Source organism: Plecotus auritus (assembly GCF_963455305.1).
Source record: "Plecotus auritus genome assembly, chromosome: 1".
NCBI lineage: Eukaryota > Metazoa > Chordata > Mammalia > Chiroptera > Vespertilionidae > Plecotus > Plecotus auritus.
In genome coordinates this window covers 181,668,414-181,687,690 of record NC_137770.1, presented here as the reverse complement: position 1 = coordinate 181,687,690, position 19,277 = coordinate 181,668,414, and the positions used below count along the sequence as shown (strand labels likewise).

At 41.6% G+C, this 19,277-nt stretch overlaps 1 protein-coding gene across 9 annotated transcripts in view; it reads left to right on the top strand.

Annotated features, from left to right (window-relative positions):
* The window catches only part of BMPR1B (bone morphogenetic protein receptor type 1B), a 393,766-nt gene that overhangs the window by 349,184 nt on the left and 25,305 nt on the right, over nt 1–19,277 (top strand). For all 9 annotated transcript variants that reach the window (XM_080640956.1, XM_080640952.1, XM_080640953.1 and 6 more), the window contains 4 exons: nt 11,521–11,617; nt 12,655–12,793; nt 17,070–17,262; nt 18,033–18,330. In XM_080640956.1, the coding sequence (XP_080497082.1) occupies nt 11,521–11,617; nt 12,655–12,793; nt 17,070–17,262; nt 18,033–18,330 (727 nt within the window). The remainder of the gene's footprint in view (nt 1–11,520; nt 11,618–12,654; nt 12,794–17,069; nt 17,263–18,032; nt 18,331–19,277) is intronic.

Here is a 19,277-nt window from a genome sequence, read left to right as displayed (position 1 = left end):
GGAACTACTGAGGCATTCTCTCCAACATGGGAGTGAGTGGTGCGGATCCCCATTTTCATTTTTCTCCTGCACTGAGGTGCCTCTCAGGCATGCACGTGGACACCTGTGTTGTGTTGGTCTCAGCCTATGGATAGCAATGCTATCGGTTGGAATGCCCGAGCCCTCACCTGGGCCTGCACTACTTGTGGCAGCCCCCGCAGACATTTCCCCACCTGGAGTCAGTGTTGTGGCTGGACTGGACCTTATGGTTCTTATGATGATTGTAAGACTCACCTCAGCAACAACCATCGGGGAGCTTTGAAAAAAAAAAAAGATTTATTATTCACAGGTTCTGGAGGGTGTATAGGGTATGCCTGAGGGTCACACAAGGTCATGGGGGGGAGAGAGAGAGAGAGAGAGAGAGAGAGAGAGAGAGAGAGAGAGAGAGAGAGAGAGAGAGAATGAACAAGCTTGGACCTGGGTTCTGCTTTTGTTGGATTGCGTGGTGCCTTGGGTTTCGTAGACTCACTATTGGATTTAAGGCAAAAGAGCGATAATTAGATTAGGGTGCAGATAAGAAAAAGCAGGGTTACTGGAGTAGTCAGTTGTCTAGGTTATCCAGGGCTTTCTGAAAGGAAACTTCATAGGTATTGTGGTCTGGTTTCTAATCTCATTGTTCTCCTAGTAGCTGTGTCTTGCAGTTGGCAATATGGTTATTCGAGATGGATGTCTTTGAGTGGATGCCTTAGTGATCAAAAAGCTTCTTTATCAGGCACTTACGCTGGAACACTCCAGCCATCTGGCTTATACTCCACTCGCATGTCTTGCTCCAGACACCCTTGGCCACCCCTCAGACTTGAGGCACACTCACCATCTCCTTAGTCCACCCTCAGGGGCACAGGAGTAAAGAAGGAGGCCTCACAATTCCTAGACACAAACCCAGGCATGAGGCCTGTTAGACAGGAGATTCCAGACTTCTGGGCATTGGCCAGTGGTTTAAATGGAGAGCAGCATGGGCCAAGTTCAGGGTGGACACATCCTCTGGGTCCTGCAGATCCACTGCTACATGGAAAGGGGTGCGGTTGGAGAGACCCAGGGCAGGGCCCTCTGAAGCTCAGAGCTCAGGCCAATTTTCTGGCCTAACGACAATGGACATTATCATAATAACCGTGATAATTGCTTATGTGAGTGGAATGCATACTTGTTATGGCTCTTTTTTAAGTACTTGGCATATACTAATTCATTTCATCCTCATAACAACCCACAGACGAAAGCACTGTTATTATTATTCCTATTTCACAGACATGAAAGCTGAGGAATCCTGAGATTAGATACTCTGGGAAGTTTACTCAGCTAGAACAGGTGGTGGAGAGAGGACGTGGGCCAGTGTGTCATCTCACTGAATATTCTGTAGAAAGCTCTGAGAGACATTCTAAAAACAAATGCTTTTCCCCATGTGAGTCAGAAAACTCTAAGTAAACAGTGGTAAGCCATTTCACATAACAGTGGACAAACAATCAATATTACTTTCAAAGTAATCTTTCTGTTATATTTGCCTTACACAGAAATTCTCAGACATGCATGAATTACTATTTTTAGAATCTAGTGTTAGAGGTTGCTGGATCTGCTTCTTGCACGTCCTGTGTGTGTTCTTATAGTCTCTCTCTCCTCTTCTTCCCTCTAATTTAACATTTAAGTCCCACTAGTGTACTAGGCCACTGGCTTTCAAACTTTTAAATGCATCAGAATCATGTGGTGAGCTTGTTAAAATGCAGATTACTGGCCCCCACCTAGTTCCTGATTTACTAGTAGTAGGTCTGAGTGCGCCCCAATAATTTGCATTTCTAAGGAGTTCCAGAGACCACATCTTGGGAAGCCCTGTACTAGGCACTGCCTAGTAGATTAATGTATGTTATTATAGATTTATTATAAATCTATATGTCAAGTTACTATAAAAACAAAGACTATGTTATTAGAAGAATAGAGGGAAGAAAATTCCACCTCCCCATTTTTTGTTGTTGTTGTTCTTTAATAATTACTCTTCCAAAAAAGTTAAATGATTAACCTTATGGCAAAACGTCTGTGTTCCTAGATGCTAAACATAACAGGCTTTTGATATGGGAAGTCAGACATACTGAGTGTAGGGGTGAACACTTACAAGTAATTTGTCCTTATTACAAACAAATGCATAGGAAACCTTTTCTACCTGCCCAGAGTTTCCTCAGACTCTTCACAATCACATTCAACAGTACTTATCAATGTATATTTATATTCTTTAAATTTCATTTGTCATCTTTTGTTTTAAAAAAAGAAGATTTGGCGTGGCCAAAATGCAGCTAAATTTTTTTAGGAATATTCATTCTCCTTTGCTTTGCTGATTCCATTTCAGCACCAGCAAAGCAGAATACCCTAGGAAAACAATCTTTCTCTCGAAGGAGGAAATGTAAAAGGCAATTAGATCCAATGCAGCCTCTTCATCGTAAACAATAAGGTGTGATCTGGGAAGCCCAGTAATCTGGGGCTGGTGCTAGGAGGAAGAAGAGATGTCTGTGTTGATGAGAGGCTGAAGGGAGCAGTGGTGGGGCTGGTGTCTGGTCTCTGCCTGCAGAAGCAGTGGTGCTGGGGGAGATGGTTTAGGCCCTGACTCAGCATCAGATGGTTGGACCAAGACTTTGTGAGTAAAGGGTCCTTTTGAAATGGCATGTAGGTGGGAGAATTTGATAAGCTCTCCCTCAAATTACTCATTGTAGTCACTTGTTTTTAATTGTTTTAAGTGAGCGCTTAAGGAAGTGAAAGACTGGTGTTGAAATGAACAGAAGCCCTTGCTTAACTAAATGGGATCCAATAATTAGGCTTTTACAAAATAAAAGTTGATATAATTTTTGAAATAGGCATAAATTTCTTTAAATATGGGAATTACTCATATATATTACATATTTATTTCATAAAAATGTATCAGACATAAGATTCTGGTAGGAAATATGGTAAATTCTATGTATTTTAAGGCAAATTATAAAATTTCCAAAGTTAAAATTTACCTTTTATTTATTTTTTTTTTTACTCAATTAAAAAATATATTCTGAGCAGTTTACAGATATTTTAAAAAATTGCTATTGGTTAGTTTAGATATGCCCATTACAAATTGAACTCCATAGGTAACAGGTATTTAACCAGTAGATCATCTCCATAACACAGATAGATCAAATATATGATAGTGTCTAGAATGCAAAGGGCAGAATTTTCCTCCTGATACCTATATTATGCCATAGCAATATAGACCAATACTGAGCTATATTCCTTGCCAGGGAGTAAATCTAACATTCCTTGAAATATTCAGCTCCTATTTTTGAATTTCCGGTTAGCCCTGTATTGAAAGGATTTTAGAAACAGTCTTTTTATTTCTCATTGAACAAAAGTAATCTGGATATAAAAATTCTGTCTTAAGTTCCTTTGTTTCCAGAACATTTATTACATTTCCTATTTATTACATTTCCAATAAATTCTTATTGCAATTTGAACCATCTTCTGGCTTTATGAGAATGGTCCTGTCATTTTAAGCTGTGACAGTCCAGCTAATTATCGAAGAGGAGACAAATAGTGGCAGCATGCTGTTAGGAGACCACTGGTGATTCTTCTTGCCTCTCAGGGTGAACCAGACTTCCCTGGAGAGTTCTCTGTTCCACTTGCCTGAGCAGCTGGAGGGACTGTGCAGGTCGAAATCTGCTGCCCTAGGGAGCTGCAGGCCCCGTTCCTCTCCTGATAGTCATCTGGACGTGTTCGCTTTCCAACACTCTGGCAGTGACTTGAATGTTTACATTGTTAATGCTCTGAGCACAGGTAATGGCAGATTAAAACATGACCGGCACGACCAACAGAAACAAAGGTTTATTGATAAGGATCACCTGTTCATGACAGAAGACAGGGAGGCAGAGATGAGGCTGCAGGGGTAGAGTTATTGGGGCAAAGGAAAGACAAACGGGAAGGTAATGCTAGCCTTAGAAAAGCGCTGGATGGCAAGGAAAGAGTCCCTTGGGTCCCTTCTGGTCGCATTGCTCTCGTAAATTAGACATTTGATAAGATGAGCAATAGATACGAGTTCTTACAGGTCATTTACATGGGAAATAAAAGGCAGTGAGGCTGAAAGTTTTAATAAAATTATTTCCCTTGAATGAGAAAGTATTCTGTATTCATACACTGATAATACTTTATGCTTATGTAGTTAGCTCCTCTAGTTTTGAGTATCCAGCATTCTTTTCTTAGTTTTTGTGTTGTTGTTGTTTTTTTCAAATTTCAGGCTTTTTTGCTTTTGTTATCCTTAAAATTGGAAATGCATTTTAAGCCAAGTTTCCAGAGATCGTATTTGCACATATATGTACCATAGTATTTGCACACCTGCATATGTAAACATTGTGAATTGGGCTCTTACTGGCAGAGGTATTGTGCTCACCTTGTGTTTATTGTTAACTTTGCCTAGCACCTAAGGGAGGTGGGGAGTAGAGAAAAATTTTACGGAGACAATTCATTGTGTAAAGTCTTAGCCTACTTAATTTTAAGAGCTCACAAATTATTTTCAAGATTTCCTAGGTAACGCTTTTCAGTTAATACATGTGCTAATTATATCTGATTTCTGTTAATAGTAAAGCCTTAATTAAAGGCCTTTTGGAAATGTGCTGTAGTGAGTCAAGTTTCTGAACTTTTTTTCTGGATCATTGACAGTGTTTCTGAATTTGTTAACATAAAACTGCTTATTTAATTTGATTTATTTATTTTTAAAAAATATATATTTTTATTGATTTCAGAGAGAAAGGGAGAAGAGGAGAGAGAGAGAGAAACATCAGTGATGAGAGAGAATTTGATCGACTGCTTCCTGTACGCCCCATGCTGGGGATCAAGCCTGCAACCCAGGCATTTGCCCTGACCAGGAATTGAACTGTGACCTCCTGGTTCATAGGTTGACGTTCAACCACTGAGCTACACTGGCTGAGCATAAACTGCTCGTTTTAATGGTGTCTCATTTAGTCTTTTCAGATGCAGACTATTTCCAGTAATGTTTGGCAGGTGGTATAGATCATAACTAATTGTTAAACATATATTTTAGATTGATGAGTAAGTCGTAACATTACCATTATAATATTAGGGAAAGAAATTCATAGAAAGATATGTGGATTTTAATTTACTATAAGTAATCTAAACTCTCTGAAATATTTCAGAATAAGCTTGATTTTCAACTTATATGTTCATGTTCATTTCCTGATTTGGGTAATTAGATTACCATTTGGTGAGACAATGTCCTTGTTCTTAGGAAGTGCACTCGGAAGTGTTTATGGGTAGGTATGTTATGTCTGTAATTTCAAATGACTCTTAAATTGTAAACACATGCAAATAAATAAATAAACATGAATGCAAGTATATCCAGCCATGCATCACTTAATGATGGGGATACATTCTGAGAAATGAGTCATTAGGTGATTTCATCATTGTGGGAGCATCAGAGTCACTTACACACACCTAGATGGTGTAGCCTACTGCACACTGAGGTCTGTGGTATAGTCTGTTGTTCCTAGGCTACAACCCTGTACAGCATGGTACTCTACTGCATACATAGGCTATTGTAATTTGTTACACCACACTGTTAGGACACCTACAGTGACACTAGATGATAGGAATTTAAGTTTCATTATAATATGATAAGATGATATAACCTGTCATGTATGAAGTCATTGATTGAAATGTCATTATGCAGCACATAACTGTATATATATAGATAGGCACAAACACACACACTAAGGGAACAGGAGAATTATAAAGTAAACTAGAGGCCCGGTGCATGAAATTTGTGCACGGGGGGGGGTTGTCCCTCAGCCCAGCCTGCACCCTCTCCAATCTGGGACCCCTTGAGGGATGTCCAACTGCCCGTTTAGGCCTGATCCCACTGGATCTCACAATCCAGGACTGGTGGCTCCCAACCACTCACCTGCCTGCCGGCCTGATTGCCCCTAACTGCTTCTGCCTGCCAGCCTGATCACACCCTAACTACTCGCCTGCCAGCCCGATTGCCCCAATTGCCCTCCCCTGCCAGCCTGGTTGCCTCTAACTGTCCTCCCTTGCACCTGGTCGCCCCCAACTGCCCTCCCCTGCTGGCCCGGTCACCCCTAACTGCCCTCCCCTGCCGGCCTGGTTGCCTTTAACTGCCCTCCACTGCTGGCCTGGTTGCCCCCAACTTCCCTCCCCTGCAGGCCTGGTCACCCCTAACTGTCCTCCCCTGCAGGCCTGGTCACCCCCAATTGCCCTCCCCTGCAGGCCTTGTCCCTCCCAGCTGCCCTCCCCTGCAGGCCTGGTCCCCCCCAACTGCCCTTCCCTACAGGTCTGGTCGCCCCTAACTGCCCTCCATACAGGCCTGGTCACCCCCAACTTCCCTCCGCTGCAGGCCTGGGTCACTCCCAACTGCTCTCCCCTACAAGCCTGGTCACCCCTAACTGCCCTCCCCTACAGGCCTGGTCCCCCCCCAACTGTCCTCCCCTGCAGGCCTGGTCTCCCCCAACTGCCCTCCCCTGCTGGCCTGATTGCCAACAACTGCTCTCCCTGCCAGCCATCTGTGGCAGCCATCTTTTGTCCACATGGGGGCAGGATCTTTGACCACATGGGGGCAGGATCTTTGACCACATGGGGGCAGCCATCTTGTGTGTTGGAGTGATGGTCAATTTGCATATTACTCTTTTATTAGATAGGATATTGTAAACGTTTTTTAGATTGGAAATCTCTGTGTAGGGCATACTAGAATTCCTTATCCTTACATGTTTTCTGTAAGACTTTATTTCAAAGTGATTAAAACATGTTCCTATTGATGGGGAAATAGAAACTGTTGCAGTCTTTTCTTTAGGAAATTTTGACAATGTGTATAAAAGGACAAAAATATATGTCTTTTGAACTAATAATTTTGGTAAACTAATTGTGGCAAAATACGTAACATAAAACTTACCATCTTAACCACTTTAAGTGCACAGCTGTGTATTCAATATCTTCATAATGTTGCCCAACCATCACCACCACCCATCTCCATAGCTCTTTTCATTTTGTAAAACTGAAACTCTACATGCATTAAACCTTAACTCTCCCAATTCCACTTTTCCCCAGCCCACCATTCTACTTTTCCTCTTTATAAATTTGACTACCCTATGTACCTCATATAATGGAATCATGCATTATTTATCTTTCTGACAGGGTTATTTCACTTAGCATAATGTCCGCAAGATTCATCCATCTTGTAGCATATGTCACAATTTCCTTCCTTTTTAAGGCTAAACAATGTTCCAGGTATTTATAAACCACATTTTTTCTTATATATTCATCTGTCAGGGGTCACTCTGATTTCTTCCATGTTTTAGCTATTATGAACAATGCTCCTATATACGTGGGTGTATATAATAACTTTTTGTGAAATATTTCGTTCATGAACTTTTTTGTTCATTGAAATGATACTGCAAAGACATAAAATAAAATGTTGGTAGTAATTTTCCTAAGCAGTGAGGTGATGGCAATTTAATTTATTTTTGTTTAGTTTGTGGTAATTTTTTTTTCATGGAAAATATCATACTTTTGATTGAGAAAAATAAGTTGCATTGGGTGGTATAAGGTCCCCAGCCTAAGTGTTTAGGTAGCCATACAGTTAAAGATATACAGCACAGTTGGAAAATTTCTTCTTCGTAGTAACCAAAGTCATAAATTACAAAACACCATTTAAAATTCAATAACAGTAACCACACTCTCAAGGATATATGGTGCCCTTAATAAGAATGGTGCTAATATTCTTACTATGTAAGTGTAACTGATTGTAGGCCAATTTTCTCAAAATATGTACCTGAGATTACCTACATATAAATCACTTAAAATTATAGTAAAATATAAAAAAAAATACTTTGAATTAAAATCTCTGGGATTGAAGTCAGTTAATGTGCATTTGTATAAAGTTGTCTAAGTCATTCTTATTTCTGTGATGTTTGAAAAATCACACTGTATGTAAATCCAATTTGTTAGGAACTGGAGTTAAAACAACATGAATAATATTTAATAATTTATTCTTTAAAAGGATCACACAGTAATTCTTTGAGTAGAACATACCCATTCTTTAAATGAAAAATTCATGTATGTATTCTTAAAGGGCATCTTTATTTAAAGTGATGTGCATGCACATATACTGTGTTTGAGAACATTTGAGGAATTCTATTCCTCTGTGTCCATCAGAAGATGACTGTGTTTTCTGTACAATGAATATATATTTTTTTAAAATTCAAATTCATGATATACAGCACTCCAGAAACCATACAAGGAAAGCCTATAATTCCATCAGCTGGATCTGAAATAAAGATGAACTGCCTAATTATGTTCTAGGGGCACTGATCCATTTATTACATTTGTTTATATTCTGTACTTATATCTTACTAGAAGCCCGGTGCACAAATTCGTGCACAGGTGGGATCCCTAGGCCTGGCCAGCGATCAGGACTGATTGGGGCCTGGCTGATCAGGGCCAGGCTGATTGGAGCCAGGCCAATTGGGGCCTGTTGGCTGCAGGAAAGGACAGGGGGAGGTTGGCTGCTGGCTCCAAGGAGGGAGCCGGCCCTTGGCTCCCTGGGAAAGGGACCACATCTGCCCTACCCACCCCCAGTTCCCTATCCCAGCCTGGGGCCCGAAGGCCCCGGCAGGGTCGGGAGAGGAGGTGACCGTCGCTGGGCCGAGCATAGAAGGAACGGACGCTGGAGGCCACCAGAGGCGCCCCACCACCATGCGGTCCCCCCCTCCTTTTCTTGCTACTGTGCCACCACCATGGCGGACAGGTGGCCCCCGGGGAAGCGAGAGGATGGGAGCGAGAAAAACCCTTGCGTTGAGGGCTGACTTTCAATAGATTGCAGCAAGGGAGTTGCTCTGCTACATATGAAACCCTGAACCAGAAGCAGGTCATCTACGAATGGTTTAGCACCAGGGGCTGATGGGAGCCAGCTGGCTGGGGGGAGGGGCTGCGGGAGGTTGGCTGCGGGAGCGCACTGACCACCAGGGGGAAGCTCCTATGTTGAGCGTCTGCCCCCTGGTGGTCAGTGAGCCGTCATACCAACCGGTCGTTCTGATCGTTCGGTCGTCATGGTTGTTTAGGCTTTTATATATATACTAGAGGCCCGGTGCACGAAAATCATGCATGGGAGCGTGTGTCCCTCAGCCCAGCCTGCACCCTCTCCAATCTGGGATCCCTCTCAGAATCCAGGACTGCTGGCTCCCAACTGCTCGCCTGCCTACCTGCCTGATTACCCCTAACCGCTTCTGCCTGTCAACCTGATCACCCCATTACGACTCCCCTGCCAGCCTGATTGATGCCTCACTGCTCCCCTACCAGCCCGATTGCCCCCAACTGTGCTCCCCTGCAGGCCTGGTCACCCCTAACTGCCCTCCCCTGTCGGCCTGGTCACCCCTAACTGCCCTCCCTTACCAGTCTGGTTGCCCCTAATTGCCCTTCCTTGCATGCCTGGTCACCCCCAATTGCCCTCCCCTGCAGGCCTGGTCACCCTAACTTCCCTCCCCTGCTGGCCATCTTGTGGCAGCGATCTTTGACCACATGGGGGTGGCCATCTTGTGTGTTGGAGTGACGGTCAATTTGCATATTACCTCTTTATTATATAGGACTAGAGGCCCGATGCATGAAAATTCGTGCAAGAGTAGGCCTTCCTTCCCCCTGCTGTTGGCACTGGCTTCCCTCTGGCACCGGCTTCCCTCTGGCATCCGGGACCCAGGCTTCCCTCCTTCAGCCTCCAGCAGGCACCTGGGACCCGGGCTGGCTTCCCTTGGGCCCTGGCTTCATCAGGAAGGAAGTCTGGAAGACGTCTGGTCTAATTAGCATATTGCCCTTTTATTATTATAGATATAGACTAGAGGCCCAGTGCACAACATTCATGCACTCGGTGGGGAGGGGTTCCCTCAGCCCGGCCTGCACCCTTTTGCAGTCCAGGAGCTCTTGGAGGCTTTCCGACTGATGGCTTAAGCCCACTTCCTATGGGGAACAGACCTAAGCCACTGCCAGACATCCTTAGCGCGGCCGCAGAGGCGGGCTGCTGTGCTTGCCAGCCATCAGCCTGGCTTGTGGCTGAGCGGCGCTCCCCGCTGTGAGAGTGCACTGACCACCAGAGGGGGGGTGGGGGGGGGCCGCTCCTGCATTGAGCGTCTGCCCCCAGGTGGTCAGTGCACGTCATAGCAACCAGTCATTCCGCTATCTGCTCGATTTGCATATTACCCTTTTATTGTATAGGATGTCAAGCACATTTCTTCCAGCATGCTCTTGAACCAAGTGCCAGATGAATGATGATTCATACTAGTTGAAATTATTTAATTTGGAATATATATATACATGGTGGCCCCCCAAAAATATGTATACACACTTTGAATAACTATTAATTCCAATCGGTTAAATCTGAAAAGAAAGAAACATCAATTGAGCTACCAGAAAAAAGTGTGTATACATTTTATGGGACAATATAAATTATCCTATATAATAAAGAGGAAATATGCAAATTGACCATCACTCTGTCACAAAGATGGCTGCACCCACAGCTGAGGCCAAGTTCCCTTAAGGATCCTTAATGAGCAATCAGCAGGGACCTGATGCTATGCCCCCCCACCCCCTTGGGGCTTGACAGGGGCCTCAGGCAGCATCCCCCACCTGGCAGGGCTTGACAGGGGACCTCAGCCTGTGCCCCCCACCCAGCGGGGCTTGACGGGGGACCTCAAGGTGCACCCCCAGTGCTGGGTTGGGAGAACTCAACAGGGTACCTGAGGCTGTGCCACCCTTCTGGTGGGGACCTGAGGCTGCACCCCCCTCCCAGTGCTGGGCCGGGGGACCTGAGGCTGCGCGCCCCCGCCTGGCAGGGCTTGATGGGGGACCTCAGGCCATGCCCCCCACCCAGCGGGGCTTCACAGGGGATCTCAGGCTGTGTCCCCCACCTGGCAGGGCTTGACGGAGGACCTCAAGGCATGCCCCCCGCCCCGGTCTGGGCTGGGGGACCTCAGGCCACACCCTCCATCCTGGTGCCAGGCCAGGGGATCTGAGGCTATGTCCCCTGCTCAGCAGGCCTTGACAAGGGTGGGACTGACCAGGTCTGGATCTAGCCCAAGGAGGGGGGGGTGGCCAGGTCTGGGTCTCACACGATTTTGAGGTGCATGTGGGTGGGCGGGGACTTGACTCTGGGTCCTGCGGCGTGCCCCAGACTCTGACAGGAGGAAGGTTTTCATATACATTTTACTAATTTTCTTTCATCTCTGACGCTTTTATTTTAGAGAAAGGGCAAATAGCAATATTAAATTATTTTCTCTAATCCCCTTTTAATGTGCACAAATTTCGTGCCCTGGGTCACTGGTATATATATAAATTAGCAGATGAAAAGTACCTCTCACATTTTGCATAAGGAGCTTAGCAAGCACTTTTAGGAAAGAGTTGCTTCCTAATTTTTAGGTGAAAATATTCTCTGTATCATGGTGCTATTTCCTTTCTTTTTAATTTCAGATTTTGTTGATGGATCTGTACACCACAAAGCCTTACTTATATCTGTGACTGTCTGTAGTTTCCTGTTGGTCCTTATCATTTTATTCTGTTACTTCAGGTAAGTTTCCCACTTGTAGAGGTAGAATTTTGTGTTTATAATATTTTTGTCAACCTACTATCCTACCCTTGGCTCCCCCACCCCAGCTTCCTTTAACCTAATTAGATCTTAGATTTCATTGATAATATTGTTACTATTGATGAGTATTTGTCCTAATGAATCTATTAATAGATACCTATCTCATTTGTGCTTCAGACATCAAAATCACCCAGATAAACTTCACCCCTAGGGAAATTAGGACAGGTAGGGAATTAAGGAACTAGTTGCTACTGAGTTTGATTCTAAGCAGAGAAATGAGCATGTTGAACTCAGATTGTTCTAGTAATTACTTATTTACTGAGTTAACAACCTTCCTGGTATTGAAATATTTTTAAAGATTATTTTAGATAATCACATTCAATAAGTTTAGTTACTATATTAAAGTTAAGTATGGTGGTTACAAATTAAACTTTTAGGCACCTAAAAACTTATTTTGTAGTTTGTGTAATATCAAGGACGTTTAAATTCATGTATCTTGCCTTTTATAATACTCATTTATGATATAATTCTGCAAATGGGATTCAAATAAATTTGTTTCTAACCATTGATAAAAAGTTTTTAAAGTTTATATTTACTTATCTGTATTATTGGTCTCTATATTACCTTACATGAAAGAGTTAGCCATAATGTCTTTTGCACACCAAAAATTTATATCTATATTAATTAGGCGGACCTTAAATAGGGAAAGGCTTTAGGGAATGAATATAATGGAACTATACAGAAATGTTAACAGACTGTGGCCTGTTGGGAAATAATCAAAAGGAATGGAGAAGAATTGTAGATGGTTAAGATTGAGTAAAAACATGTAGTTTACTTTAAAGAATCAGTTAGGAAAATAATTATAATTTGTGTTTTGAAAATCATTATTGAGGGTAATAAATACCGAGCATTTAATCTTGCATTGTTTTTATTTGCAGAAGTAAAACTTGCCAGGATTACGTTTTGCCTGTATCATTGCAACTCAGTGTCTAAAATGATGTTCCTCTGTGCATCTTTAGGTATAAAAGACAAGAAGCCAGACCTCGGTACAGCATTGGGTTGGAACAGGATGAAACTTACATTCCTCCGGGCGAATCCCTGAAAGACTTAATTGAGCAGTCTCAGAGCTCAGGAAGTGGGTCAGGCCTCCCTCTGCTGGTAGGAGAAGGACATATTGAGTTTAAAGGAATGTTTTCTGAGAGGAAATGTCAGTAAATACAGGGTTTCATTTTACTGAAACAGATAGGGCAGGACAAAGAGGACGTTCTGTGCAATCCGTTAGATATCAGATCTCAGATGCGGGGCTTCCTGATAACATTTTGACATATTGGGGGTAAGGTGATTGTTTTTTAATGTCAGTGTATGGTTACAATCCAGACCCTCAGACATTCTGATAAAGAGCAGATTAGAGAACATTAAACATGGGGCCATCTTCCCTCTGTTTTCAGTCAGGATAGTATTACTGCACTTTGGCCTGGCTTTTGAAGGCAAAAGGATGACAACCAACCTGGATCGGAGCACTTTTACAAGGGAAGAAGGCTGCGTTTCAGCCGGAGGGTTTATGTTTCAGGGTGAAGTACTGGCTTTTCCATTCAGGAGAGGTTTAATTTTCTGATGGTCCACACTGCCAACCTTGAAGAAAATATATACCGAGTCCAAGGCACTTGCTTTAATGAGAAAAACATTCTGTTCCTTTATGGACCAGGCCAGAAAAAGGTTGTTGGGACTCGGGATGGAAATAACAATTTTAATGAGAAATATTTTCCTTTATAAACTCTTAAGATTGGTTTTTCTAATCTTTGTTGTCTGGGTCTGGCTTTGGATATCTTGTTTACTTTATTCCTTAGGCCATTTTTTATTTAGTACTAAAAGTAACATTAAAAAAAAATCTCAAGGCAAGCATTTATCTTCTAACATTATTTTGGGACATACAAAAACTGTTTATATTTAATGAATACAACTTAAAGAGTTTGGAGATGAATATATACTTGAAACATCACCATAATCTATGCCATACACATATCCATCACCTCCAAAAGTTTCCTCATGTCCTCTTTGTTTATTATTATTTTATGATAACACTTGATATAAGATTTACTCTCAACAAATTTTAGAATACAGTACACTACTGTTAATGGTAGGCATTGAAGATCTGTAGGACTGATTCATCTTGCATAACTGATACTCTGTACTTGTTGACTAATACCTCCCCTGGAGGTAATAAACCAGGCAGAAAACCATTTATGAAGTAGTCATTATGACCAAACTGATCCTACTGAGGATGTACATTTTTCTTATGTAAAAATCCTTATCAAATTGCTTAATATATGTCAAATATAATTCTTAATTTTAATATATTATACATTTTAAAAGAAAAGTACAAATATTTAAATCCCTTTAATGAATCAGATACTGATGCTCTTGAACTTGAAAACTATTTGTTTTCCTCCTTCTAACCCATCTTTCTCGTTACTATGGAGCTATCTCTCTGAAGTCTTTGACCTTACTGTGTTATTTCCCTGGATAAAACATTCTACTGTCCAAAAGCTTTTATGGGTCTTCTATATTAACCTGGTCTGCATGGCATACATCATCTTCTACCTCTTCTCTACCTGCTCCCTGAGCCCTAGCATCAGCCTTGAGTAATGGTTTCTCAAATGCAGTAAGTCCTCACTTGACGTCCTCAATGGGTTCTGAAATGACATAACAAAACCAATTTTACCATAGGTTAATTGACATAGACAAGAGTTAAGTTCCTACAGCATCTCTCCAAGGTTATAATGAAACGACATTGAATGAAACAATGATAACTTTATGGGGAGTTCTTCAGACTTCTGGCTCCTGGCCTACCTCACATTTTATCTCTGTGACAACCAAACTGAGCCAATCTATTAATCCTCTGTCATAACATTTTACTTATAGTGTCAGTATAGTAGATTAAAATACTGTTAAATTGATGTTCGTATGTCTGTGTCTAGATGGACTCTCACTTCTTTAGGGGTGGAGACTATTCTTTGTTCACTTTGTATCTCCCCAATTGATTAAAGGGCTGTTCAATAATTTGTTTTAAAAGCTTTCAACTCCAACTTTTAATATCCTTGAAAATACTATCTTATTCCTACAATCTAGATACAGGAAAATAGCATTTGGCTTATATCAAAAAATGATTAAGAACAGCCAGATTGCCATGGTTCCAATCCTGGCCAGATACGGGCCTTTATAAATTTGATCTCATTTAATCCTTATAACAACCCTGTGAGGTAGTTCTCAAACTATATCCCTGCATTACACACTAGGGGCATAGGCCTACATAGGTCGACTAGTTAGTATGTGGAGAAGTCAGGATGCAGACCCAGATGATCTGCCTCTGGAATCTGTGTTCTTTTTTTGTATTTTTAAAAAATATTTTTATTGATTTCAGAGAGGAAGGGAGAGGGAGAGAGAGATAGAAACATCAATGATGAGAGGTAATCATTAATAGGCTGCCTCCTGTACACCCCCTACTGGGGATCGAGCCTGCAACTAAGGAATGTGCCCTTGACCAGAATCGAACCTGGGACCCTTCAGTCCCCAGGCCAACTCTCTATCCACTGAGCCAAGGCGGCTAGGCCTGGAATCTGTGTTCTTGATATTTGTGAGAAGTGAACCAAATGTAAGTTAAATAAAACAAAGAAAGGCATTGGATAGAGGTAGGCTGGGAAGAGGATCCTATAAAACTAGTGAAGGAAAAATCTCAATATTACAGATTTAGGATCTTGTTTTAAGACAATGCAAAGTGTGCAAAAGTATATGAGTATCTCACCTTCATACTAATTTGTTATATATTTTAACATAAGGGGAAAATTCATGCCTTATATATCTTTTTGTCAAATATCTTTATGTATCAATTATTAAGAAAGGACTATCTTAGGGTAGTTGTAACAATTAAGATAGTTTATGCCTGGCCAGCTTGGTTCAGTGATTGAGCGTTGACCTATGAACCAGGAGATCACAGTTCGATTCCCAGTCAGGGCACCTGCAGGAGGCAACCGATCAATGATTCTCTCTCATCACTGAAGTTCCTCTATCCCTCTCCCTTCCTCTCTGAAATCAATAAAAATATATTTTTTTAAATAGTTTTTGTCTCCCCACTATATATATTCATATATGCATTTATTGAATACATAGTATATATTCAATAATGGTAACATTTTTTATTTATAACCTATTTATCTGACCCTGTAATGGAAAAGAAAGTGAAGTAAATTCTCTAATTGAACATTAAGCCTAAGTGTCAAGAATCTTTTGTGAAAAATCTTTCTAGCTTTGGCCAGCATTACATTCAGTGGTTAGAGCAGCCGTGGGCAAACTACGGCTCGCGGGCCGGATCCGGCTGTTCTATCCGGTTCTCTTGCTCTCCCCTCCGCTCCTTTACTTTGAATTTATATTAGTTCACACAAACACTCCATCCATGCTTTTGTTCCGGCCCTCCGGTCCAGTTTAAGAACCCATTGTGGCCCTCAAGTCAAAAAGTTTGCCCACCCCTGGGTTAGAGCATTGGCCCGAAGGATCTGGGGTTGGATTTCCAGTCAAGGGCATGCACCTGGGTTGCAGATTTGATCCAGTTGGGGCTTGTGTGGAAGGCAACTAATTGATGTGTCTCTCTCATTGATGTTTCCCTCTCCGCCTCCCTCCTTCCTCCCTTCCATTCACTCTAAAACTCAATGGAAAAAAATATCCTCAAGTGAGGATTAACAATAACAAAAAATCTTTTCAGTATGTATTATTAACGGAGCCTTGTTAAGCAAAGTATTCTAAACTGTGTATTTGTGTGTAGGGGGTGTGTGTGTGTGTGTTTCTAATTCAGGGACGACTCAGCCGTGGGCAAACTATGGCCCGCGGGCCGGATCCGGCTGTTCTATCTGGTTCTCTTGCTCTCCCCTCCGCTCCTTTACTTTGAATTTGTATTAGTTCACACAAACACTCCATCCATGCTTTTGTTCCGGCCCTCTGGTCCAGTTTAAGAACCCATTGTGGCCCTCGAGTCAAAAAGTTTGCCCACCCCTGTATAGTACAGAGCATTATGTACAGCTGTATGTTTTACAGTGTTTATATTTCTGAAAGAGTGGTAACTCTTTTATAATAAAAGGAGTTGTACCCATTTTACATAGAATAATTATTTTTTTTCTTTTTGGAGTCACAATTATAGTGATTGTATCTTATAGGCATTTTATTTATACAGTTAAGCCTTAAAATAGATATCTGAGAATGAAGTATATAATGAAAGTTTAAGTAGAGAAAGACCAGAAACATTGGCTAAATCAAATAAAAACTTAAATAAACTGGCTAAATCTATTTTAGATGCAGTAATTGTTTCTTCTCTGGAGGGAAAAAAAAGATTAAACAAATCTGTAGTGCTATGAATATACTAACAGTGTGTTTTGGGATTTAACAGGTCCAAAGGACTATAGCTAAGCAGATTCAGATGGTGAAACAGATTGGAAAAGGTCGCTACGGGGAAGTTTGGATGGGAAAGTGGCGTGGCGAAAAGGTAGCTGTGAAAGTGTTCTTCACCACCGAGGAGGCCAGCTGGTTCCGAGAGACAGAGATTTATCAGACAGTGTTGATGAGGCATGAAAACATTTTGGGTGAGTTTGTACAGCACGGTTCAGGTTTTTCTCGCTTTTCTCTGTTTTTCTGTTAACATCTGCATATTAACTCATCTGTCTTGACCCATTCTGAAATATAGACATTTTCTTCTTGGCATGCGCCCAGGAACATCGTAAGCTTCTAATGGGAGACCTCACAGGAGGCATGACTAAGGCACTTCTGTGAATGAATGGTGGGATGGACATGGAGTCCTCTCCAGGAAATGCAAATACAATACAGGCATTTCTTCAGGTTTCTGAAGGTGTTAAAGGAGCACATGTTTTGTTTAAATGTTGTGAAAGTTGTAAGAATTTTATCTGCAGGGTTTTTTATATCCAGAGTTGATACAGATAATTGATTTCCTTTTTATTTTCTCAAGTTAGAAATGATCTAGTTGGATCATTCAACTGCAAAGGGTGTAAGTTAATCTGAAGTGTGTGCTTTGACTGGAGTCCCTGTTTTGGAAACAGTGTCTTATGTATGACTATAATACCACGAGCTATGTACTGTTAACTTAAAAATCATTTAAATAGCAGCAGCTGATTAAAAAGAGGTCATGATTTCAGATACAAACTCTTAATCTTTCTATACCCCTATTGTTTTGATTGATATTAGTAATTTCATACTGTCAGGGGCATAGTCAGAAAACTGAATGAAATGCTAAACAAAAGACACCTATGACAAAGAATGATAGTTGAGAATATGAATTATTCCTGAAAATATCCAGAGAACACTTAGCTCTGAATCTTTTTGCCTTTTTTTCTTTTAGGGTTCATTGCTGCAGATATCAAAGGGACAGGGTCCTGGACCCAGTTGTACCTAATCACAGACTATCATGAAAACGGTTCCCTCTATGATTACTTGAAGTCCACCACCCTCGATGTTAAATCGATGCTGAAATTAGCCTATTCTTCCGTCAGTGGCTTATGTCATTTACACACCGAAATCTTTAGTACCCAAGGCAAACCAGCAATTGCCCATCGAGATCTGAAAAGTAAGAACATCCTGGTGAAGAAAAATGGAACTTGCTGTATCGCTGACCTGGGCCTGGCTGTTAAATTTATTAGGTGAGTAAGCAAGGTGAACAAATACACCTTTTATGATTCCTTTCTATCACTTTTTATAGATTATACATTTTGTAGTTCAGTGCTTCCAGGACATTTAGTAGAGGAGGAATTTTTATTAATTTTGACTTTACTCGGGAGGGAAAAAGAAGAAATATTTTCTTTGCAACACAACGTGTTTGGGTCAGTGCTACGGTTTCTGTGCTCATCTGTGTCCTGGCTTCAAAACAGTGTTTGCACATTGGGTTCCTAGCTGTCATGAAGTTGTTCAGAAAAGAGGTAGCTAATGTCTCTGATTATGTTGTGGCCAGAATTCTTGGTAACATTTTAAGTAGGAAAAGGTTTTATGGAAGATCTACAGATCATGTAGTGTTAAAGGCAATGTTTTTTTATCTGATAAAAGAAAGATAACTTGCACAGGTGTTTTGTGAGAAAGAAACTAATAAACTGATAAACAAAACACAGCCAGTATTCAGCACTATTATACTATAGCTTAAACAATGACTGTAACATCTGACCACATAAATTAGCAAGTGTTATAAAACAGGGGTTTTCAGATCCTGACTGGGGGGGTGGTTAGGAGGGTGTGGGTTGGGGGAGCTCCATGGAGTGATACCAGTGGCTTCTACAGAATGGGGAGGAGGAATTGCTCAATGGCTGAAGCTCTATTTTGCTTACCCTCTATGCAGAACAGCCCCTTTTATCTTGCAGATGATGTAGTTACAAGAAATGGTTCCTCTGCTTTGAAAATAAAACAGCTACACAAAGTGAGTCTGCAAAGCACTGGCTTAGAGCAGTGGTCGGCAACTGCGGCTCGAGAGCCACATGCGGCTCACGAGCCGCGGTTTGCCACTCTGTTGACTAATGAGTTTGCCGACCACTGGCTTAGAGGGATCACTGTATACCCACCTTTTAAAAGACTAAAATTAGGCTTCGTCCTTATGAAATTG